The 26,184-nt window shown below is 40.9% G+C and overlaps 1 protein-coding gene across 1 annotated transcript in view; it reads right to left on the bottom strand.

The window, feature by feature from the left end:
• Window positions 1-26,184, bottom strand: part of DNAAF8 (dynein axonemal assembly factor 8) — a 96,563-nt gene that overhangs the window by 69,949 nt on the left and 430 nt on the right. The window contains exons 2-10 of the mRNA XM_035549110.1: window positions 25,150-25,309; window positions 22,300-22,434; window positions 20,665-21,162; window positions 18,153-18,249; window positions 17,596-17,734; window positions 16,614-16,760; window positions 15,731-15,796; window positions 13,251-13,616; window positions 11,509-11,668 (exon numbers count right to left, since the gene is read on the bottom strand). Coding sequence (XP_035405003.1) covers window positions 11,509-11,668; window positions 13,251-13,616; window positions 15,731-15,796; window positions 16,614-16,760; window positions 17,596-17,734; window positions 18,153-18,249; window positions 20,665-21,162; window positions 22,300-22,434; window positions 25,150-25,296 — 1,755 coding nt within the window. The 5' untranslated portion in view covers window positions 25,297-25,309. The remainder of the gene's footprint in view (window positions 1-11,508; window positions 11,669-13,250; window positions 13,617-15,730; window positions 15,797-16,613; window positions 16,761-17,595; window positions 17,735-18,152; window positions 18,250-20,664; window positions 21,163-22,299; window positions 22,435-25,149; window positions 25,310-26,184) is intronic.

Genomic DNA, 26,184 nt, shown 5'->3' with positions numbered 1-26,184 from the left:
GATTGCCATCCAACTGCTGTTTGAAAAACACTCTACATTACGTGTTCGGAAAGTTTCTTCCACTGCACGGATCCAAGAAAGCAGTCAGTATTTCTCATCAGAACCAGCTCACCCAGGCTGAGGGTTATCTCCCAGTGGAAGAGTAGGTCAAGGAGAAGCAAACTTTTTACAGATACAGCCTCACTTTTGCAAATAAAGAAAACTTTTTAGCATTTTCCTTCTAGCGTGTTTTTTTTTTCCAATACAAACTAAACTGATGCTAATGCTGAAGCAAGGCATCATGTTCAATCAAAATAAACTCTCTACTATGCTGAACAGACTCTATAGCATGGAGAGCTAAATGAAAGCATCTGCTGCATGTAAAGCATATAAGTTATACTTACTGAGTCTCCTCCTTCTTTACTGGAGGAGGTGAATGAGGGGGAAGGGGAGGAATAGGAAGAATCTTACTCTCATTGGCTGTAGGCTTAATCAAAATAATTGTTTTCAACCATGTCTAAATTTATCCTTCTATGTCATCCGCACCCTAGCTTGGATCGCAGATTTCAGAGGCAATCCCTGATGAATGGCAAATTACCGACTGCAGAAATCTTCTGCCAAATGATGCATCTGCTGTACGTTTGTAAATGTGAACTGATTTCTAGGTACTTTAGCAGCTCTAGCTAATTTCTCTAATGAAAATTCTATACTCTTATGCTGAAATAGCTCTAGCATTGCATGTTCATGCTTTGCTGGAGGCACAGCTCACAGTACAAAACACAAGCATGCTGATTATGTGGTGATAAATCTATTTTCCATGCAGTCATGTTGCTAATGTAGGACAGTTGATAGTTGGGATACATTTAACATTTGTGCCCCTCTCCCCAAACCAAAGCAGATAACACTTTCATGGCTTCTAAAAATTCTTGCATTAGATGAAGCCATATTGGAAATGTCAAGTGTTTGTTCATTTTCATTCTGTAGGGAAGGAAAAATGATGACAATGCCATCTGCTAGATTATCTGAAATTCCACATTAGATCGTGGAATAAACCGTGAAACTATTCAAAGAACTGCTTCATCATTGCAAAGTGGGAGCAACAGATAAGAATGCAGAAAGTATCTGCATTTCCTGTATGCAACTGGCAGAACATACTGTAATTAGAAAGGCAACATTTAATAATAAAAAGGAGAGTATGATTGATGTTAATGGTCTGAATGGTCTTTCTGTTAATGCATTTTTGTACTAGATTCACTCTATATAGCACAAACGGCTTTCTGAATATCAAACATGCTGAGGTTATGGACCTGAAAAATATAATGGTAGCAAGATATTGTTGAAATTTTTTTTAATTTGAACTGAGCTTCAGATCGCTAAAATGGAGGAGATAGGATCCTCCAAAGCAGGTAACTCTCCCAGAGGAAGATTGCAGGAACTCAAAGAGCTGAGAAACAGGCATTATTTGCTATGAACTTGGTAGTTCTCCAGATAGGGCACTGCATATCTTGTGAGGTTAAGTTTAAAAAAAATAAGAATAGTAAAGAAAATTTCTTTGCTGAAAATTATTTTCATGTTGTGTACAATTATTCTTAATCTTTGTCATGAAGAATATAATCTCTTCTGATTCAGAACGAGCCACTTATCCATCCTTGGCATCATGGAGGTGCTAAAGCTAGCCAGCACCTCTGCTGGAGCACGAAGAGGGTAAGTGTCAGAGTGAAATGTCAGCTCACTGCCAGCAATTACTGAGCATAGGAATGCAGTTCAGAGATGACACACAGGAAGGAACTGAGCTCTGCTTGGCACAGGAACCAAGAATAGAAAAATTCACTTTGTACACCTTTTCTTGTTGCTGCCATCTAAGCATTGTCAACCTCAAATGCAATCTAAAGTGGCTTTATATCCACCACAGCTCTGGCAGTCAGTCAGTGATAGGTAGGATCAGTTACATTTCCAGGTCGGGATGTGTCATTGTTCTACAACAATCCCTTTTCATCCTATCCCATCCTATATTCCCTATAAGGAATTTTTCAGCTGCTTCACTAGAATTAACAGCTCATCTGTGCTACCAAAAAATATATAACCCTTCTGGCAGGAGAGTCAAGGACGTGGCCCAAAGAATACGTTAGAGAGACACCGTGTGATCATTCAGGATCACACAGACAGAAAAGTATTTTTGGCCCAAAATTTAATGTCCTTTTTTGTTGTTGTCTGCAGTGAACAAGGCAAGTGAACAAGACAAGTCCACAGCATCAAGCATTTGGTCCTAAATAAGAATCTTGTACCTTAGGGTATGCTCTCTGTCCTAACCTGCTCAACTTTTGCCTGTGCTGCCAAGTACTCCCAATGCAAGTACACAGCACTGCCCTCGTCACACTGTCTCTTGTATATGCCAGTGCGAGACTTACTGGGATTTCTTGCTCTGTCCTGGGTTGGAAACATTATCACTGTCTGAGAGTCTTACACAGCCAGGTAATGGTCTCTCTTGGAGAACATCTTTCTAGTCACTCTGAGATCACTAGATCGGAATAGGATGAATGAAACAAGAACATCTATCGGTCAGCAGTGATGGGGAGAGCACAGTCAGAGCAACTATGACTTCCTTGATAGAATTGCTCCCTGAAATACTTCATTAGCACATAGAATGTTCTAAGTAATATTTAAAGCCAGCTAGGAGTACGTGTCAAATACCAGCCTAGTTTTCAGATGACTGAGGACCAATTGCAACATAATTCTAATGTTCATGAGAACACAGAATGTTTGTGTGGTTATGAAGCATATTAACTAATCAAAAGTGTTTTTAAATGGTTATTTTTCACCTAAAGATATTCAAGAAAAATTGTTGCCAAATAGCCTCAGTTTACACAAGTCTGAATGCAGCTAAAAACATTCAAGTAACTAGCAAAAATAATATGCAAGAAGCAGCTGTTTTACACACAATTTCTTCTTCATTTGCTGGAAGTGGGAAAATTTTCTGTCAAAGACTCAACTCCTCAGGTAAACAAAGAAACACTCTGAAAATTGCACTAAAATTTAAATCAAAGTAGCATTGAATCCCATTTGATTTTGTTTGCTTTCTGAGGCAATCATTAAAAATGAGAAGTGCCTTCTCCATGATTGGTGTTTACATTACAGTAACACTTCGGCTTGGAGGGATTCAGAACCTCATTGTGCTGGTATTCTATGCACACATAACAAAAAGCTCCTGCTGTACTGAGTTTTTACTCCTGGTTGACAAGCAGCAGCTGAAATATGTAAGACAAGTTAAATTACTTACACATTTCATGTGAACACAGTACTGGGAATTAGGAACTTGTGCCTTAGTCTTGGCTCTGGATTATTTCTCTATGAAACTGCAAGGTGAGTAAAACATTTCCTTATCCTAGATCCCCTCTAAATGAATTAAATATCAAAAGCCTGTAAAACACTCTGAAGAGGAACAGAGTAAAATTACAAAGAAAGATTAAGAAAACTTTTTTTAAACATTACTGAAACAGCATCATGTCTAAAATCCAAGCAGTAGTATCTCTATCTTCTATTGTTCTTCAGCTCATTTCATAACTGTCTCACAAATGAAATATGCTGTGATTTCCATACCTGCAGCAGGGAAGGAAATTGTATACAGTCACTTTGAAAACCTGTGATAGAGCATGGAATCGGTCCTCAGCCATCTGAAAACTAGGCTGGTATTTCACAACTGTTCCCAGCTGGCTTTAAATACTCCTAAAGGGCACAAGTAGCTTGATACTCTAAGAAATTCATCATATGCTTATCAAGTTAAGTAAAGCCGTATTTTTTTCTATTAAAAAACAACTATTTATCTTGTCATATATTTCTCTGAAACTCGACAGAAATCCCACAGGGAAAAAAAAAGTGGGGAGCTAACTACGCAGTCTCTTTTGAGTCCTACAGCTCTTACAGTTGTAGTACTTAAGTCCCTTCCACTGTGATGTTGCCAAGTCCCTGATTAGGGCAACGCTCTTATCGACATAGGAAAAAGACATGCTGAGAGGCAGTGTCATGCCCAAACTCAGAGTGAGCTTAGCCACCCTGCAGAGCGAGCGTGATAACAGGTTCTGGTTTGGACTATCCATACAGCATATTGCAGCATTGCTGGTTTGCTGAAAGCTCAGCTGATTTATCCAGACATTTTACCAGAGCTAAAGTAGCCTGCTCTTCAACCTCTCGGCTGCCAGTTCATAAATGGATTGTGTCCAGCTTGTCATACAGGCTGTGTGATCTTGTGTCCAGCTGCAAAACACTATGCATACAACTCTTTGGACCTCTGAATTCTCTAGGCAGTAAATATGGGTTAGCTGTGATTTTGAGAAATGCTAAGTGCTTACAATCTCCAACGAATCTTGTGGGAACTCCAAGTGCTTGGCACATTGCTGGACAGAGCTTTATGTTTTTAAAATAAAGCTAACCATAAGATTCTTCCACTTAGTAATTTCAGACGAAGCCTTGAATTCCTTTCAATAGCCCTGCCACTAAGGATAATGTTTCTATAATTATTTCTGTAATAAAGTGTTTACAAGCTGTAACCAAGCTTATCCCCCCAACGTGTCAAGATTCAAGGCCGTAGTCCAACCAAAGTCATGATGCTAAACAAGCGGGCATGAGGAAAAACTAGGAATACAGTTTAAACTGTAAAGCTTCTTTAACAATAGCATTATAGCTGTGTCAGACATGCCTGAACAGCCCCTTAGAAGAGCAGAAGGCCACATTCAACCTCCTTTCATCTGCAAATAGTCTCACAGATCTCAACCATGAGGTAAGGCCAAGAGTTGAGAGTTCCAGGAAAGATGCGCATGGCAGGAAGTATTTCTTTACATAAGTAAATTTGACTGGCACTTGTTCATATGCATTGCAACCTTATCGTAGCTAGTCCTTCTGCCAACAAACACAGGAACTACCAAAGAGCAAGGCCTGAGGAGACACAAGGTACAAAAAAAAGCTCTCTCCCCTCCTGCCCTCTTCTAAATGAGAAATAAATATTAGCCCATGGACATTTTACTCTATTGTCTTCTCTTCAAGTTTAATCTGAACCATTCTTCTAATGTGAACAGAGGAGTGTTTAGGACCTCTACTGGCAGCAAGTTCACGCACGTAATTCTGGAAACTATATTCTTTTTACTTAATATTAACCCTTCCCTTAAGGAGCAACAATGAATGTTCCCATCTGTCAAAATCATGCATAAGTATATTCAATAATAAGCCTAAACTCATTTTCATTGCCTCCAAGATGTGTCAGGGAATATAAAGGACTAAATATTTCACATTTCCCTATGGCCATTTCAAACTCCCATCACAGAAACAGCACTAAATCTCATCTTTGAAAAGACCTGACTGTCCCACTCATTCCATAGCTGGTAAGTACAGTGGACAAAGGTGGAAGCCCCTGCTAAACAACCAGACCGGGTCTCTGTGTGGATATTTAAATAGAAAGAAGTTCTCCACGGCATTTTGTTAGTCCTGCAGTGTTCAGTATAGAATGAGCATCTCCTGGTTCTGAGCACAGATGCAGCAATGTGGCTAAGAAACCTGCTGAAGCAGACAACAGGTTATTAAAGCAGGATTAGGGTATGTCATTTTTAACTGCTCTTGCTGCATGCACAGAACTACTGGGAGAGTTATCAGGATGTAAAGTTCCTGACTTGCGTTTATCTGTGCCCAAAGCGTGCCAAAGCACACACTTCCAGTAACATCTATTAGTCTGAGAACACAAAGAACAAGCAAGCAGAATGCTTGTAGAAAGGAAGTTGTTTGACAGACTTTTAAGGCCTAGATTCTCTGCTTTGCCTGTTAAGGCAAATCCTCAGGATGCATCTGTGACATCCAGGGCCGTGGCAAAGGCAGTAGCAGCCTTAGTTCCTCTAGCTTGTTAACCACAACCAAGGGGACCATAAATCAGTTGAACTCAACCTAAGCATGAAATACTCTGCCAACAATCCCTCCCATTTTCCTACTCTGGTACCATGTGGGAAGATGAAGAGGAGGCCAGAAATACAGGCCCTGTGCCAGCTAACAGTTGCCTTTGATAGAACAACATTTTCTTGGGTACTTCCATGCTATTCTGAATCCTGTGTGCTGGACTGGTGGTACAAACAGGAACCTTGGCCTTCTGTTTCTGCAAGCTAAATTTAACTACATCATCTCTAATTGCTTTAGTTTATTTTTAAGCCTTTCTTGAGTTGAGGCAGCAGGTTCATTAAGTACAAGAGATTTTAATCTTGCTCCAGGAACTCATTAAATACTGCACTGTACAAAAAGGGAGGAATTCAGGGGCCATCTGCTGGCTGTTTGGCACATCACTGCTGGCCACAACCCCAGACAGAGTCAGAGCAAGAGAGTGAGAAGACCTAGAGTGAAGGACAAGCCAAATTCAGCTCTGATGCCAGAAAAAGGTTGAGTATGAAATATTTTGCAATTTTTAAAATTAATTGTTTTAAGCTATAGTAAAATAGTAAGGGCTGAATGTTGGTTTCTGTTACCTTCACACAGGTGCAAATGTAGTAGCTGCTGTGGTCCTGCATAAATGAAAACAACACTTGGTCACAAGGAGATTTAACATTGCAAGATTAGTTTCAGAGTAACACAGATACAGCAAAGTTCAGTTACTGTGTGACAAGATAATTGTAACTGAAATAAGATATAAGTTTTCCTTGATTTCTCCAAATATGTATATGGCACCACTTTGTTGGAGAAAAACTGGCATTTCCGTGCAGAACCAGCATAAAAACTATTCCTTTCATAACTGGTAGATCGGGTTCTGGTATGATCTTTCTACTGAGACGTGAATTTCACCTTCATTTCTCTTTGGTCAGCATGGCCCTGCTCTGAAGCAAGTGTATGAAATTACATAGCTTTATCTGTTTAATTTCATAACCTGCAGAAATCTTATTCTTTTTCATTTATGCCTCTTCCACAGTGATAGAAACAGAACTTTTAAATATTGCTTAGGACATCACCTAAGCACATTCACATAAGCAGATATACAACTGAGTTGGTGAGATGCCAAAGTAGTATAGTCCAGCTGGTAAACGGTTAGGTTGGGACCCTGGAACCCGCAGTCAATTTCTTTCAGCAACTCTTTGTGCTCAGGTACGATGCAAGAAAAAGGCAGTTTCCAGTGTTGTCACACTACTGCATTAAAAAGATCAAGACTCTTCTACAACAGTAATGAAAGTCACAGACACCTATTTTAGTAAGACAGGTGAAGAATCAAAGCAATTCACTGAAAACTGTGCAGATCAAGGCATCTTCTACATAAAAAAAACACATAGGACCAGTAATTGAACTAAAAATATTTCTAGAGATTTTGGAAAATCAACCTCTACTTTCAGTCATACTGTGCTAGCCCAGGGTAACTGTCACAGTATCTAAACATACAATACTTCAGCACCACTCCTGATGGTTGCTAAGACCCAGGAATTTTTTCAGAGATTTTCCTGTGAAAGTCACATCAGATCCAAAGGAGAGTAAGGCAGTAAAAGGTCAAGGACGGTTTTGACCATAGTACTTTAAGTTTAGCTTTGTGGGAATGCAAGCAGAAAATCTTCTGGTCTAAGAATTTTACCTGACATCAGTGAGCTGAATCAAGGATATATTAATATAAAAAACCACAAGCCTGCCAATTTTAACAGAAAGGTTATAAAGTCTTATGTCTGCAGGTTGGAAAGCAATTGTCTGCATAATATATTTGTTAAGCTAGAATGACTCGGTTGCATGCCTGACTGTTTTTGTTTAGTAAGCCAGCTGTAAAGCTAAGCTGCAATAAGACGATGATCATAGTAATATAATTACTAGCACAAGGTTAGCCAAAGTGAATGTGTAGCCAAGAAAAATTAGATGTCTCAGTATGAGTCAATGCATTCATTTTCCAAACAGTTTGACTGTACAAGGTAGATAAAACAGTGTTTAAAACGTACTGGTAACAAGGTGGTTCCTAATAGCTTTCAAACTGCACTATCTTGTTCTGCCATACCATGATAAAGCAATAAAGGTAAACAAAGAATCAAGCTGAAGCCCCCATTGGAAAACAACCCTTGTGTCCTAATAATAAAAGTTTCATAAAACCAACTGACATTTGCTGTCTGTTAAATTAAATCCATAGCAGGATGTAAAGTATCTGGATGTAAAGTATCAGGGCCATGAACACCACCCCCTGCAGTGGTTTAGCTGCCTGGGTTCAAGGCCAATTCTGACACAGCACAGCTGTGTAACTTCACATGCTGCTGACGTGAAAAAAGCTGCGTGAAGCCTCTTGCCCCTTTGCTTGGGAGCTGCATTTAAGCTGAGACACTTGCCCTTGGTCCTTAACCAAGCCACACTGCAGCTATACCTGCGCCTGGCCACATGCTTCATCGCTACAGACTTACCGCATAATCGCTGCCTGTTGGCTGACCCAGTTTACCATCACTGGACCCAATCCTGACCCTGACTTGACTTTCTCACCTTGATCTTGGACCTACCTCACCACCAGAGACTTGGTAACTGGTTACCCTCACTGGACCTGCTCTGCTTTTCTTGCCTGGGCACTGTGGGACTGCACTCCTTGCTGGTGAGGTCTCTGCCCCTGCCTGCCTTGCTGGCACCTTTAGCTCGTCTCATCTTCCTTTACACAGTAGCTTGTGCTGCTCCTTGACACAAAAATCAGTTGCGGGCCCAGCAAAAGTAGCAACTATTATCTGGATCTAATGTCAATGTAATACAGAAATAAACATCAGTACTAAGTCACTCTATCATACCAGACAACATCAATTAAATGACAGGTCAAACCCATTTCATTTTACATCTTTCATTTAACTGTTTTACATGATGTACAGCATTCCTTCTCCATCTCCCTTGTCAATAATGCTCTGCTCAAATACTGAAACAAAACCTGCACGTTACTTTAAGCTATTAATTCAACCTGACCTTACAACATGGATTACATCACTCAGCTGGCTTTCAGCAGAGCTGCAGATGCTTAAATCAGTTCTGAACTAGATCCAAAGGTTAAAATGTGGCTAAGGGGCCTGTTTTTGGGAGAAATCTACTTATGCCAGTCTTAAGTTTCACTGAAAATTTGAGTAGTAGAGGTGAATGGAGGGGTGGAAGTGGGAGAAATCAGGCTCTTCCATGCATTTTTGAAAATAAGAGTTGGTTCAGATTGCAAAAAGTACCTCACGTGTCTAGGAATCCGAATGACAGGCAGAATTTGTAGAATGAGCCCACTGATTTCCATGGGAACTTGGTACTTGCTTGTCTGGAAAATACGATTGGATATCAGCCCCTTCTTTAGATGCTGAAATACCTCTGAAAGTTAGTTCTCAGCATCTTAAGTTACCTGTGCAGTTTTGCAAGTGTTCTTCCCAAACCTGATTCTCATTTATATTAGCGCATCCCACAGAGCAAAGTTGAGTACAGAATTTGACTGAACTAGGTTAAGAAAGAGACAGTAATATTAAATCTGAATTTCACTGCTTTCAAATTTTAGACAAGAACTCCAATGTAAAAATTTTAAAAGCTGCATTATAGTTACAATTCTTTCCAAGCACATCAGCTACAGTAACTACAGAGTTTCTAAACTTCCCCTCTGATTATTATTCAATTCAATTATTTATGTACATTAAAAATGGTCAGAGGAATTCTGGAAACCATGACAAGTGTTCCAGATCTCGACACCTACCATTGCCAAAACAAAGGACTTTAAAACAAGTTTCAAAGTATTCTACTCTGTCAAACATTGTGGTTTGTTCTTTGAGTATACATGTTTATATATAGATATTAGAGCAACACAGCTGCCAAATTACACTCCTTTAGTTTTAAACGTCAAAACATTCAAGTTTTTCTGCCTTCCTATGTGCAGAAGAAAAAAGAAAGGAGAGAAAACCTGTTCTAATTCAAAGACAAAAACCGGTGCTGTCAGAATGAATTTCAAGTAATCTTATAAATGGCTTGTATTTGATGGATGATGCTGATCTATTTTTCATTCTTAATTTTAATAATGAGTATTTCTGAAGAACTAAGAGCAAAGCTGCAGTACGAAGAAGTGGTAATAAAAGATTATGGGTTATACCGATTCCGTTACTATAAACAGTGCCTTGTAAGTTTGGGCAGGTTTCCCCCCGCCAAGCAGCCTGTCAGTTAGTTTAGGTACCAGTTACCCCAGCTGCCAGCTAGTTTCTACAGGCCTCAGAACTCGAGCAAATTCTGAGCTGGTTAGCTTATGCTAATGACCACACCACATTGGCTAGCTGGCAGTAACGTGACTACGGGTGTATTTACTCGGTGATTTGGTGACAGCAGGACTACAGTGCAGATATACTCTGAGCTGTACTTGAGAGAAACCACATTACCAGGCCTTCATCTTCACTACATTGGCTTCCGTGCAGCAAATATGGGAAATGACGAGGATGCAACACAATCCAGCAATCACTTAGTGCACTGCAAGGAGTGAGTTAGCAAAGCTCAAGTATATTTCTGATGAGAAAGTGTCTGCATTTTAATAAGGGCTAGCTGGAATCTGGTAGCACCTCCTGGCAGACTGAGAAAGAAGCAAGTCTGAAGACTAGAATCACAACCTTTACACCAGGGACTGAAGGAGCTAAGGGAACAGCTCTGTGCAGCCTATTCCAAAGCAGGCTGATAGAGGGGAAATTCACCTGTCAGTTTGTTAGTCCTGTACTTCTTGACAGTGATTAATCCAATGTGGGAAAAAATGAGCTTTTAATCTGCAGAAATATGGCATTCAGTTCATTACAAAACAAGCACATCCAAATGGTCCGTTCCCGAGGTTAGGGCTGTAAGGTCTATCACCTTTTGTACTGACAAGAGAGCTTTGTTATTGCTACTGGCCCAGAAAAATCAAAGTAATCACAGACAAGTTCTAGAGTTTATCTCCTCTTACCTTTTCAGCTGGTGTTGCGCCCACTGAAATCAGTGCAAGGATGAATTAGGACTATATACACAAATCATCTCAGAAGGAAAAACTACCCTGTCCTCTGAGCCATACTTTAGGTTTGGGGAAAAATCAGGATTAATTTCATGCTCCCGTAATCAGAGCTTCAGCCAAGAGCAAGATCTATTATTAAAATCACAATCCTCAACAACTACTTATTCACACACACCCACCAAACTGAAACAGTTTCTAGGGGCAAACAACCAGACAGGACTCAGAATAGGCTTTGCTTTAGAAGTACAACAGTGAAAATGTTTCACTTTTTCTAAAGGTATTAAAAAAAAGTCTGGCTCCAGGGAAGTGACACTGAGCCCTCCGACTTCAAGTTCGGATTTCTGTTATGACCCCATACATCAAGTCTGGTGGGCAGCTGTACAGGGAACACTCCCCTTACAGGGAAGGAGAGAAAAACATAAGTAACGTGGGAGAAGAGCTGTAGGACTGCTCATCTATCCAGGTAATGCTGCTCCACAGCAAACAGGTTTAAAATGATGTAATGAAAATGACTTTTTTCTTCTACAACCCCTTCCACGTTTGGCCAGGAAGCCATTCCAAAATGGACAGTCCTGTGCTGAACTACTAACCATGTGGAACAAAACCGGTGTTTTCTCTGCCATGGGCTGCTTTCCAGTAACTGACTGATGAGGCTGCAATCTCTCCAGCTGCTCCTGGAATCTGTGTCTCCTGTGTTTCTCTTTCATCTGTTCTTCCTTTTGAGATAGTTCTATCTTACTTTCTTCTGTCCTGAAAAATATACACATTCTTTTTTGCTTTAACTTTTTACTTGGGAGAAAAGACATGCTTGTTCATCTGTTTGCATTTCTTATTCTTATGTTTATACCATACACTTGAGGGTGGATCATGACGTGAAAGGCTAAAATAGATTTAGAAAGTGCTTATGGTGTTTGTGGGGGACACAGGAACTTGTCATTGGGTGAAATCATCTCTCTCTAAAATAACAAAGAAGAGGAGCAGACCTCAAACTTCTGATAAGCGGTGACAATCTGGAGACCAAGACATGCCATTTAGCACAGGCTTGTTTGAGATTTCATTCCCTTTCTCCACACCAAAATACTCAGCCTTCCAGCCATCTCCTTTCCTATCTGCTATAATAGTGGCAAGTTTCCCCTGAAGCAAGACCTTCCATCTTTCTATATTTTGAGAAAGATTTCATCTGCCATTTCCACAGCAAACATGAAGTTCAATTTCTTCACAATCCTTCAAGCCCCAGGTGACTCAATTAGAATAGCAAGAAAGAGAACTGAAATATGTTAAAATCAATGTGAGCAACAATTCAGCAACAACAACCACCCAGATTCTTGCCAAGCTACAGTCTGCCATCTATGCGGCAGGCTAACAGGTAGACAAAATGGAGTTTTTATAGAACTGATGGAAGCAGTGAACTTTAGTATCAGGAGCTTCTTGGAGGAATAACCCACAACCAACCATCTGCCATTTAAAACTAGTACATGCCAACTGAAGTGTTTAAGTGATAGGGTAGACAACTGAAAAAGTAATAGTCTCTGGAGCAGGCAGATTCTCCTTTTTTCCAAGGGCTCATATGTCAAAGTCAAAATGTTAAATTTCACCCTGAAAATAGCAGGCAGAATATAGCTTTTGATAAGTCAGTATAATGGAGATCTCCCAAATAGCTGGGCAGGTGCACAAGGTGCCCACCTGATTTCACTTTTAAAATTAGATCTTACACAGAATACACTTCATTAAGCCTAAGGAGGCAGAAGCCCAAGTAACCGGAGAACACTCTCCAATTTCCTCAATTGTTACCATTGTTATTTCTCTCTTCTAGCCTTCCAAGTGGTAAAAACAGCTCCTCATGGTTATACTTTGCCCCACTGAGCTCTTGCTCTTTTCTTGATGACAAAGAGAGAATTGCTTTGTTCAGGGGAAATAAAAAGAGATACAGGAAAGGATTAGATTATAACTCCCAATATTGGTACAGGAAGACAGACCCTTCCTGACTTATTTTCTATGATGCTACGCACAGTAAATTTCAGCTTTGTTCTTCATACAGGTGATCAATATTGTTACTCTCCTACCTATAATCCAGGCTAAAGAAAACGTCTAAATTCACCATGTCAGAAGTGCCACAGTAAGCCATGTCTAATCCTAGGCCAATTCTCTGATCTACTAAGTCTGGCAGCCTCTAAAATGTTAAGCAACAGCTGCCAAGTTTGGCCATCTTTCTAGGTAAGAGAACCAGACATCCTTTTGCTCCAACTTACATTCCAGATAAGCCATATTCTTTAATCTTACACAATTAGATAAGCCCTAATCAAAACCACTGGTGACTTCTCTTGTGCGATACCTCGGCAATTCTGTCGTGGGTAGAGGAGACTCCAGAACGTTTCCTGAATGTTGAACGCTCTCAGCTTCCACTTGGCTTTTTCTTTCTATGTCAGCTCCATTGCTCCCCTGGCTTGACAAGGGGGCATTTCTATTCTCTGGTTGCAGTCTCAATTTCCTAGAAATCATCTTGTCTGTCTCTTGTCTCAATTTACTATATTGTTTTTGACTGAGTTTAAAGGCACCCATCTCTTCCAGACTTTCTGGATCTTGTTTTGTGCCTCTGAGTCTTTCAGCTGGGGTAGCTGCGTCATGAAGAAGCTCTGAGGCTTCTTTACGGGCTGTACGGAGTTGTTGCAGTAGCAAACTTTTCCCTGAGCAATTGCTCCTGCAGAGGAATAAAAAAGTGATTTAATCAAGATAGAGCATTACATGAATAAATTTATGCTCTGAACAACTTCTCATGAGTAACAGCTCAAAACAAAAACTGGACATCTACACAGATTAATAGCTGTTGATAAAAGCAGCACCAGCATACAGGTAACACAAACACCAGTGACAGAATGTGAATCCGATCTTACTGGGAATTTCTTACCTCTTCTGGATTTCGGGCAGAAGAGACAACTAACTACTAGAAGAGCCCTGAATAAGTGTGATGTTGGCATGGAAATCAGGTCTGCAGATTTTTGCCCTCTTCGGATATGGGTACCGGGACTCAAATACATAGAGGAAGAGTTCTGATAAAGTTCTGATAACTCTTAGGACTTGTGAGTGTTTAGCTTCATTTCACCTATGCCTCCAAGTTATTGTGACTGCCGTACTGTCAGTAGTACAATATTTTGATTGTATTCTGCTGTGAAATGTCCCCTCGTGACATCGTAAGCAACTTTGGTTATTCTGTCTTGCAGTTCCATTCAGTGATGAGGCTCCCAGGTTATCTGCTACAGGAAGACTGTCATCTGTAGCAAACATACCTTGTTTTAGTAGTAGCTGAACAGTACATGGACTAAGTGACAGATTACTCCAGTTAGATATTGATGTTGCAGTTAGGTGGTGTGTTTGAGTACACAGCATCATAGTGCTCTACTAATCCAACTAAACGTGCTTCTTGGAACAAAGAAAATCCAGATGGAGAGCATTCTTCCTCCATAAGGATCTCACTTCTGCCATCACATCAACCAATCCAGAACCACCAGATCAACATTTACATTGACAGCTGTGATACTGGCACTGAACTATCTGACCACTCTGGCAATAAACCAACAGTGTATTTTCCATGCTAACTAAGTGCCTGGAGATCTTAAGACTATAAGATTATCCCTCCAAGGCCTTAACATGTAGGTATGTTGTGCTATGGCATACATAGCCCTATTTAATAGCTCCATCCAGGTAAAAGTGAAAATGGCACTGAACCCATGCAAGTGAGATCAAGATCTTGCACTGCTGAGACCATGAAGCTTTCTTATTTAGAAACAGAACTGAATAATGTTTGCCATGCTTCTTTTGTGTATTTACTTTAACACCATTAAAACAAATCAAAATCCACTCAGCTAAGCTCTGTTCTCCATCACACCAGATTTACACTGATGCAACTTCTGCATTTGCCTCAGTGACAGCGAGAGTTCCCCAAGCATCATCTCATCCCCATTTTCTGATGGTTTTGGATTAGATGTCATAAGTTACGCTGAGTATTCAGCTCTGTTCCTTGCCAAGTCATTTATTCTTTTAGACTATTAAAAAAGAATAAGAGTAATTGGCTGGCACAACAATACAAAGTGTTCTGCCTGTCCTCTGTACCGCTGTAATGTGAACTTACATGCATCAGGTTTCTAAATATAATACAGAAGATAAATACAGTAAGATGTTTAAAACTTGACATACCTGTTCCACATTAAATGGATGTCTAAAAACCTATGGGTATGAATCAAGCCCTAAGTTTAGTAACAGGAAAAGGCTAGCATCTGTGCCTATTGAAGAATCTCCGGTTTAGGATTCCATGACTATATATACACACACACACACCCCTAAACAATTAAGGAGGAATGTGAGCATCTGTGCCCACATAATGTATTCAATATTCCCTTTAAGTCAACATGCATTCTAGCCTATTTTATTACTGCTAAAAATAAAGGCTTGTCTGAGTCAATTTGCTATAACATTTTCAAAGTTTGCTTCCAAGTCATTTAAAAGCAGTTCTCATGTCACTTAAACGTGTCTGGAGAAAAAGCCATGTCTACTCTGTCTTTTATGCCACTGCCACACAGCTGTAAAGTAGCACGGTGCTATACCATCTCACACCAATCAGTTTCTAACTTCAATATCTTTACCATGCAACAGAGATCTGGGTCCAAACTGAAACACTTTTGTTATTAGGTTGGGCGCTTTTGCTGTGAGAATCAGGAATGGAGATATTTCAGTATGTGAGCTCTCGCTCTAATCACTCTTAGGGGAATTATTTTAATTTTGTAACACATGAATTAGGGTCAAGGTAAAGAATCTTACATTCTCCTTTCTGTTTGGTCCTTAATTGTCACAGTCTCTTCTTCTTCAGTGGAGCTGTCGCCTGCACTATGAAATAAATTAGATAGCGTTACTTAACTTCATTCAAACTGTGTGTTAGATTTCAGTCAATTCTAAGATGCAAATTTAGAGCTGTTAGGAAAAACAGGACACTTCTAGGGCAGACCTCTAGGTCTTATGGATAGCTCTTCACACTATTACTCCAGCAAGGCAAAAAAAAGCAAACAACACTCAAGCAATTCTAGATCACGATGTGTTGGTTGCACTCTGCTGTTTATTAACAAGGTTTGTGGTGACTGTTTTCTTCAGTCTCTTGCTGCAGTAAGCATGCATCTTGAGAAGGAAGCAAGACACCGTTAGTTCTGAAGAAAGGACACATCTGCCAGAATCTGTTGCAGACTGAGAAGAACCAGGCCTCCTATAGACTATATAGAGCCCTCTTATCACACAGGAGACTGAGAAATCATCTACAGTTGCTTGCCAGGAATGAAGTCAAGGAAGTCCATTTCATACACAGTGCTGTCAAATGCTAGCCCAATTCCAACAGACAGCTGCAAGCATTGCTTTGCAATCACTGCCCACTCCTTCACAGATAGGAAGCTTCCTAAATGTTATTCCAGGGATGATTTGCATGTCCCTTCTGTGCTGCCTGCATCCCTACACCTTTACACGTTCTGAGACAAGTTATCCTCTCCTCAAAATACTTTCATGCTCAGCTACGGGCTATGCCTTCCTATTAAGGTCACAGAGGCGTGCAAGAAGAGAAAACTTTAAAAGCTTATTTCACAAGTATGAGACGCAGAGAGAAGGTTCCTTCCAACTTCCCACTTTGTTATTGACGTCAAACAGTAAAGCCAGAATTTACCTTTGGTTCTCATCATGGAATGTTACTGACTTCTGTGGTTTAGCATCTCTTAAATCAATGTACACAGTTTGAGGCTCTGGCAGGCACTGTAATCTCATCGTGTCCATCGTCAGAGAACTTGGTGAAGATGATAGGAAGGCAACATCCCTAAGTACAGAAAACATTGTTTTAACACATCCTCTCCCATATCCAGAGGGGAAATCCTGCAGGGCACAGATTATGATTGAAACTGGACTGTGAAAGAAGCTTTGTGCTTGGCTACTGCACCAATTCAAACTCTACTTTTGCCTGCTATCCACCACCTTCCAGAGCTCAACTCAAAGATTCAGCTCCCCACCAGGAATACAGGTCACAGGCAGCATAATGAGGGATATTTAGTTCTTAAAAACTGATGTAGTCAAATTGACAACTGATGTTGTCAATTGACAGGCAGTTACTGTACCAAATAACTTACAAGATCCCAGTGTCAATCAGCAAAAACAGGCCCCTTTTTCCTCTGCCTCCTTCAGCAAGTCCATTTTATCCTTCAGAGCATAAAAAATACAAGTAATCTTCATGGCTCTTCCTGCTGTCAGCAAGGAGACTTTTAGCGACATTAGTATTTAAATTAGTATTTTAGCTAAATCAGGACCAGTAAGAGAAACTGCAAGCCTTAAAATTAACCGAAATGACAAAAAAACATGGCCATGATCATTTGCTCAGCCTTGTTCCCCTTCCTTTCCCATCCATCTCAAGTCTGACAAGATTTAAACAGAACTGGTAGAGAAGGCTCAGGTGGCAGGATACTGCCTGTTAATTATTAAATGTAAACGAATGACCGAGTCTTTGTCTTTTAACGCCACTACAACATATTCCAACAACAACACAAGCTTTCTGCAGAGGCTACAGAGAAAAGCACCTAGAGAACACCATGAGTTTCCAAGCATCTCTACCGCCAATTGCAACTACCCGCTGTACATAACAATTGGAGTAAAGGACCTACTTCCTATTCTCTTGCTCTTCTTGAAAGGAGATCTTGGTTGATGGCCTCCTGCGGCATGGAGATGTTGTCCTGGACTGCCTGCCACACAGCTCTCCTAGTTTTTCCATGAGCTGATGTTCAGATCTACACCTGAAGGTCTCTATGAGACGACAACAACAAAAATCACCGTTTGTGGTATATTGGGTGATCCAGTGGCAGAAGACCCTTTCCCCATTGTAACAGCACACCTTCCTCTACAGCCTGTCAGAACAGGAATGACAAAAATACTATTGATGTCTGCCTCTGACTAAATGCACTCCAAACCTTTATCTGTCTTGCCCCTGATTCACTCTTAGGCTATGAGAGGCTACAAAGCACTTTTTGCAAGCTACAAAAGCAAGACAATCTTAAGGGAAGCTAATTAGTTAAAAAATAATACGTTTTAAAGAGGCATTCAAAAGGCTACCATGATCTCAACATTCAAGAAGATGCTGCAGGAATGACTTGAACATATGAAGCTAAGTTTTCTTTATTTGTACATGTTTTCAGCAAAGTTGGTACTAATTTAGCAGTATTACCACGATCTGCTGAGGAGATGGCAAATTCTGCATGAGTGCTATCTTTCTGCTGCTTCTGCTCCTCAAGAATCTTGTCTAGGTCCCATTTCTCAGTATTCTGAAAGAAGAGAACCAAACTGTGATGGAAAATTCACCACCAAAAAATTGCTACTAAGTAAGAGTTCCTTTGACTCGCACACTTTGTGGTAACTCCCTCTGATTCTTCTGCCATACATTAACACAGAAGTGACACAGAATTTCACCTTACTTATCCCCAGCATTGCCCCACTGTCACCTGCTAGTAGATGAACCAGTGGGTCACTCTGGATACAGCTGCTTAAGCACGAGCCTCAACAGTTGGCATGACCGACAAAGAGACAGTCCTCTGTCCACCCCTCCAAGTACTATTTTCCTCTCCCTTTCAACCATCTTAGAAAGATGAGGTCCCTGACACTCCCCCTAACTTGCTTTGTTACACAGATCCACAAAGAAGTGCTGTAAAGAACAGGATGTATTTATCTCTTTGGATACTGCTTCTATTCAGCTGCCTCATCCACATCCGTTGAGGCTTCTGCTCTGAGAATCATGAATGCCTTTGATACAGACTATAGAAAACCACTGTAGATAGTGAAACAGGCTAAAAGATGGTCTGACAAGGCCAGTCAGCATCAGCTGGGATCTCACAGCTGTTTATCCCAAACTGAAGACGGGATCATCAATTTTGTTAGCACAAATCACACGTACACTGGCTGAAGATATGCTCACTGTGCACACCGCTCACGTAGGTATGAGAACCAGTCTGTGATGACAAAGGCTCCCAGGCATTTCAGACACTGCCTGCTTTCCCCTCTGAATATTTAATGTAAAGTTTCATTTAAAATAAGATATGCCAATCTGGTCTGAAGCACCAGAACTCAAAAGTATTTCTATTTTTTTAAATTGTCATAATAGACAGCCAATTTCTTTTTATGTCACAACTACAATTAACGGGTGTTTTGTGTGACTGTTTATGGACTTTAGAAAAGCAGAACCAGCCTTGAAAACAGCTTCACCTTATAAAAAACCTCGGTCATTTGCCCCTCCCAATCAAGAGTCGATTCTCGCTCTTTCCAGAGCGAGAAATCTTCGTGCATAGCTGAACCATGATCAGATCTATTCTAATATTACAGGCCACAGCTGATGATAGCCACAGGCTTAAGTCTCTCACATCGCCATAAGCTAATCTTGGTTCAACACCAACATTGAGATGTATTGGTCTGGAAGAGTGACTGACTGACAGCGGAGCTCACTACCAAGAGAACCGCATCACGGTTCAGTACAGGTGCTGTTTTATCAGACAGCCTGGAGGGAGAGACCACACGTGCTTTTACGCTATGATGCAACTGATACTCAACTTTTTCAACAATACTGCTTGAATATCAGCTATTATAATAAGACGACCACATTATCATCTAACTTGCAGTAGGAAGTCTTTATCCTCCTAAGCTTTAATAAGAATGAGACTATCGTAAGGTATTGTAAGGGTACAGAACAGTAAGAAATGAAGATATACAGGATTAAATTCCAAACACAGAAAGGGACTTAAATATTCATTAAGGAAGAAAAAATATTTCTCAAATGAACTAATGGAATTTCTTCTGATTCCAAACATAGTAGTTTTAACTATTTTAATTGACAAATTGAGGTAGCTTGCTGAGCTGGGAAGTAGCAATCAGACTTCAAATCCAAACATATACACCACGCATGCAAAGGATACAGCTTTGCCCTCACTGTTGTGAAGTGAGAATACACTGAGCCTGGTCTCAGAACACACACAAAAGCATCAGGCTTCAGTTCACTGATGTCAGTGATATCAAACATGTTCTGGAGGCAATAAACCACGCCTCTCCAAGTAACAGAGCAACTGACTTGCGCTAAGTGAGGTGGGAATTAAACCTAAAACCACTTGAAAAATAAAAAACCCTCCAATAATGGCATGATTAAATGATTCAGCACAATGCAGAAAGAAAGGTAAGCACTGTCACCCTTTGCCTGTACTAGCAGAGCTCCAACATCAAAAGGTTATGGTTTTGTTTTTTTATTTTTTAAGAGTGAAGATCTCAGGAACCCTGACTGCTCTCTCCTCACCTCCAGCATTACCACACTGCTGCAGAAGAGACGAGATACTGGAAGGCCAGAAAGCTCACTGTTTTAACGTAAAGCCTGCAAACAGAAGAGATCCCTTGCCTTCCTAGGGACAGCTGCAGTGGCTGGTGTTCCTGAATGAGAGCTCAAACCATCCCGCTGACCAGTGACTTTTGCTACCATTACAGACAGTCAAGGGCAGCTCCACAAGACAAAGAGAAGCTTCTTAGCAGTTTGTATCACATACGACCCAACAAAACTCAAATTCAGGACAACAGCAAAGAAAAACGCTGTGGCACGTGCAGAATTCAGCATTTTGGTTCTGTATTTTAGTAGGATTATGCAACCAATGCCCTAGCCCTTCTACCCCATGAACAGCACTCTGAAACCGCTTGCTTGGGCCGCTCACCTGCGAGGACAGATGGGTTTGTTCTTGAAGGTGGTCAGCTGTAGAAGTTTCTTCCTTAACACTTCTTTCTAGACTGTCGCTCATGCCATGGGAAGGAGGCTTGACATTTAGCTCTGGGTGGCCTGGTGATGGCTCCAGATATATTTTTGAGAGTATCTTTGTCTTTATCAGCTTTCTTCTCTCTTTTTTACTGCCCAGCTCTTCCACTAACGATGCTGTATTAAGCCAAGAGTTCACTCTTTCCTTGGCCTGTTGCCTGCCCAGCTCTTTCTCTTCAAGTCCATCTGTGGAATCTGAAAGAGGTTCTTCAAAAAAAACAGCTCCCTTTTGGCCTGGAATTTCTTCAGCATGGCTGGCAAGACTGGAAGTCTCATCTTTAATCACCAGTACATGTTCTCTTGCACTAACTGGGGCACCATCTGTTTTTTTCTGAAAGCCAGAACTTTTCAGATCTCCATTCCAGATCTCCCATGGATATCTTTCTGTTTCCTTTACTTGCTACAGGTAGAGGAAATACACACATGCACAGTCATATCTCCCTGAGCTATAGAAGCTGACAATAAACCAAAACAAAGTGACTGGCAGATAGCAACTCCAACTCAGACACCATCTGGTAGCAGCACACACCACATCCATCACAGAAAACAGTAAGACTGTTTACTTTGCAAAGACTATAGCTTCAGGATGTGCTAAGCACCCTTGAAATTAACTTACCTTACATCTGTTCATTATATGCCACTTCTTACACTGAGATAAATGAATGGGGATAAAGCAGCACAGTAAGTTAGTCCTTCTGGGACAAAATAAGGTCAGCTGGCTCCTCTTCCAGCTTCTTATGACACCTAGTCTTCATCAGTGCAGATGCAATGTAATCATTTTATCTCAGAACACTGGTACAAGGGCTGAACTCCCTATTCACCCTCCTTAGTACGCTGCCATTAGGAATTCCACTTTTTCTAGGTACGTAAAATGGTGGCTGAAACCACTTCAAACTGTCTAAAACTTAGAAGCCATTACACAGCACTACTGTTAACACACAGCTGTGCTGTGGCTTCAGCTGAGCTGCAGGTAACATTCCGGTACTGAGCTTATTATAGACAAATCCACAGACTCAGCAAGCAGCATCGTCTGCCTTAAGGACTCTGTGTCATCGCCAACCCATAAATACTTGCATGGTCTTTCTGACTAGAAACTGGGCACCTGTTATCACATGACAAACCGTGCCTTCCCACGCCATATGCACCATGACGTACATTAACCATAACAAGATTCATTAGATTTAGAAGAGACTGAAAGATTTCTTGAGAGACAGGACCACAAGTAAAGAAAAGGCTGGTATTTTAACAAAGAAAAGATTGGATACACATCACTAAGATCTAAGGTGTGCCATAGTCTTAAAAAAAAGATAAAAGGAAAATAATAAAAACAAGATGATGGGACCAAAAAAAAAGTCTGAAAGCACACGAGCAGAGAAAGCTTAAAAGGGTCACTATATATGGAAAAAAAGACCTAATTTCCAATGGGAGAAGGTACTGGGGACTATGTTCTTCTGTCATACTATTCAGCCAAATAGGTCAAGTAACAGCAGCTGTCTACACTGGAGACGAGCAGAAGAGGAGGTTACAGTCATACAACCTGCTCACAACAGCCAACAACCTGTGTGTCAGAGTCTTCCAGGGAGAACTCCAGCAATTCTTCTGACAGGTCAGGAATTAAGTTGGGATGCTCTCGATGGAAGATAAAAAGCTCCTCATCACTCTCGCAATCAGACTGTCAACAGAGAAGTTAAATAAAAAATTAAACTTCACTTAAATGCTTTTTTTGCGGTCACAAATTCTATGTTGTCACCACCTGACTGAAGTTCAGAAACCACCATTTTCTCCTCAATCACATCTCTATTAGACAGCCTGACACTCAGCAACCTAGACTGTCTTACAATAGACTAACATTTGAGCAAGCTACAGTAGTTAAAAAAAAAAAAAAAAAAAAAACAGATAAAACATTGAATTAAGCGAGTGTGTGAGCCCTGAAGATCCTAAACGATTCTTTATACTGCCTTATTTACCCCTTAGGAAGCAGCAAGGGCAGAGCTGCTCCCTAAAGGAGGATAAGCCAGAAATATAAGTACCTCACCAGCTAGGAGTCAGAACCACAGTACCTAAGAGGAATAAGCAAGACAGGCTAGAGCTAGAAGCAGCGGCCATGTGGAGCCAAGAACCCATGCTATAAGGTCATGCTGCAGTAAGGCTGAATGCCTCAGGCCAAGTAAAGAAATCAATTCACCAGTCAAATCTTGGATCAAGGCAGAACTGTGGCTGAAGACCAACACTCTTCAAACAGAGCCCAGACTAAAAGCAAAGGCCCAGGGCTGAGTTTAAATAGAGCTGCTGGGCCAGCGGGTGTGGGTGGAAGCTCCAGGTGAGGCTGGTCAGGGCCATAAAGGCTTATTATTGCACTCAAGGCTCTGACATTCACTGTTCAGAATGCAAATCACTACCTATACTTGGTGGGACAGAGTTTGAATAGTTTTGAAAATCTCTTTTCTGAACATAAGATGCATGTTTGACATGAATTCTTACGCACAGACAACAAAGAGAGAATAAGCAGCTTCCCTGCAGTTAAGACCCTGGCTTCCTGCTTGTCTCATTGTTTTGCAAGTGTCTATTTTCAGTAAGTCACATTTTAGAGAACTTTCTCTGGCATAATTAATTTTTCCTAACATAGACAAAAGTGCAACGTAACTTCTTTCCCCTTAATAAAATGCATACGAAGGTAATGAAAGTACTTCAGGGCATAAAACGCTATTTGTCAGTGCCACTTGCGACGCAGGAGCACAGCCTGTTGAGGTTACAGATCTCAGACACACAAATGCATCTTCCCGCAAGTGGAAACCACTCGGGCAAAGGTGCAGGAGGGAAACCACAGGCTCAGCAGGCTACTGGTTTACATTAAGCAGGAGAGGGATTATACAAGCAGATCCTTTGAATGTAAATTAAGGGTAGCATGTAAATGCCAAATAGACTGCAGCAGTTCCTTCAGCAGGAAATTTGTTCCACATGTGATAGAAACAAAGAATTTGGAGATTTTTTATGAGTAAAAAAATGGTCAACGTGATTTAGAGTTATAGCCTGGTATTTGGCACAAAAATACAAAGGTATCTCTCTGCCATAACTTTATTGCACACTTATAGAACAAGAATGACTAGAAATCATTCCTGAGTGTTGATGTCTAATCTGTACTGCATAGACACATCTGAAAATGCAACAGTTGCTTTAAATAACTAACCCAGGATATAGGTAGGGAGGAACTGGGAAACAGTAAGGCCATATAACTTGTCCAACATATATGTTCCTGATAGAGGCAGGTGCAGAAAACAGGTCACGGAACCTATATCTACCCTTTATCCACTACATCACACTGCTTCTCATGACCCATTATTAACTGGCAGTAAATAGCCCATGAAGGCACTTCTGACTCCTTCACGGCTCACAAGACTCCCTTTGTGTCATTAAGGGGCATGCTAAGTTGGAATAAAACTCCTAAATAAATTTCCTGAAGAGTTCAAAACCATTTTTTCAAAGTTACCTGCTTGACGATTAACAAAATATTTTGATTTGGACAAAAGGCCACTAATAATCAAGTCTTGAGACACACTATCACTACAGAAAAGTCAATGCCAGAACCAGCATCTTGAACTAGAGAGGCAGACACTTCTATTTCCACCAGGCTGTCCTGTGAACTGGGATCTTAGGCTGCCCATAGGCAGCCTGTCCCACACATTAAGACCCAGCAAGTAATAAACATGTAACGGTGAAGAATACTGCACAATATCTATGAATCTCATGCTTTATGTCAAAACAGTAGTGGCATTATGCTTCTTTGCAGGTAGAACTGAAGAACAGAAATCAACGTGGCTTTGTGAGAATTACAGGCAAGGAAAAAAGTAGAATCCAGGAATCAAATATCGGACAAATGCTTCTTCCAGTGGACCACAAAGGCTTCAGGAGTATGACTTTCCTGTGATCCTCATACATAGAAAAACTTTCTGTATGGGCCTACTGTCTGGCCAGTACATTAGCAGAATGAGGAGCACAATACTCTCAAGGATAAAACCTTAGCATTTCATCTCGGATCAATTGTATGATTCTTTCCTCTTGTATTTTTGACTGAACAAACTAAGCAGAAATGTGCGGTCATTCTGCAAGGTGTCCACTACCCACCTCTTCCCAACCTAGCAATATGAGCATCTGGAGAAATCAGTCCCACATTGAGGTTCCAAAGAACACAGTGAGATGAGATAGCAATTACACCGACAATTAGAGGTAACGCTGTGGGTTAATGCACACCGTAACGATACTCAGAATGAACCAGTACACCATCAAGGATAACATACTAGCTATTCAAAAATGGCTGGCAAAGATGACCTTGATTTTGAGATTTTTTTCTAACAGACAGTGAGAAAGATAGGCAGGTTCCAGTGCTTACTGTGGAAGTGTCAGAGTCCAGAGATGGGAGCTGATCTTTCACTGCAGCAAGTATAGCTCCCCACTGAAAGGCTCTGTTACTCTGAGCAGGGACTGTAGGAGGCTCAGGTGGATGCTCTGTATCCTCGCTTTGCCCTTCTGAGGCCATTAGAACAGCTTCCCTTCAATCAAATGAAAGATGAACTTAAGTACACCTCAGGAAAGAAAGCAAGGGAACATCAGAACAGAGCAAGAACAAAGCGTGTGCATTCAGGGTCGGCATAATTCTCAGCGCTCCCAGGGTTTTCACGGTCAGCAGTGAACATCAAGATCTGCGTTCTTGGAGTCGCTCCTTCCCACCTGAGCTCACTGGGCTCAGAGCTTTCTGCCCCACTCCCCATACACATGCATAACTTGGGCCTCGCCACGGCCATTTTAGCCCCTTATTTATAAAGAATTTCCAGGATCGTTAGCTGGACTGGCTTGTCATTGTGTTCTTAGGAAAGCCTGTTCTCACTGCCTGCATTGAGAGGGAAGACAAGACTAACACCTCTGCTCTCAGCTGGTCTTTACTCCTTTTTCCTGTTTCTCCTCATGTTACCCTCCTCACTGATCAAACAATAGATAAAATGATTTACGCTTGCTTTTTGTCACTGCATTTGTACAAAAATAGTTAAGAACAGGCACGCTCTTGGATTTTGACCTCTTACAGGATTTTTAAAGCAGACTCCTTCCTTGTGTTTTCCTTGATGTACAAGAGGAATTGAGACAACACAGTAGGGACTATTGCTGTGCTAGCAAGTTGAATAATTAATCCTCATGGAAAACCTTTGCTTTTTAAGTTTTTATGCCAAAATTGCATGGCTTCCTGGGGAATCAAAAGCAGGAATAAATCAGTACTGTTTGGCGAGAAAGGTTAAGAGGTCTGTGACTGTATGTTGCTCAGCAGAGAACTAACTGTCCAGAGGATTCGACTGATATTTGCATTGGCATGGACTGACAATTCCTCTGAACGTTACCTGAAATCTATCTTGTGCCCTGGCAAGTTTACAGCTCA

This window comes from Cygnus atratus, chromosome 15 (genome assembly GCF_013377495.2).
Source record: "Cygnus atratus isolate AKBS03 ecotype Queensland, Australia chromosome 15, CAtr_DNAZoo_HiC_assembly, whole genome shotgun sequence".
In the NCBI taxonomy this organism is placed as follows: domain Eukaryota; kingdom Metazoa; phylum Chordata; class Aves; order Anseriformes; family Anatidae; genus Cygnus; species Cygnus atratus.
The sequence above is the reverse complement of the archived record's forward strand: the minus strand, read 5'-3'. Positions and strand labels throughout refer to the sequence as shown.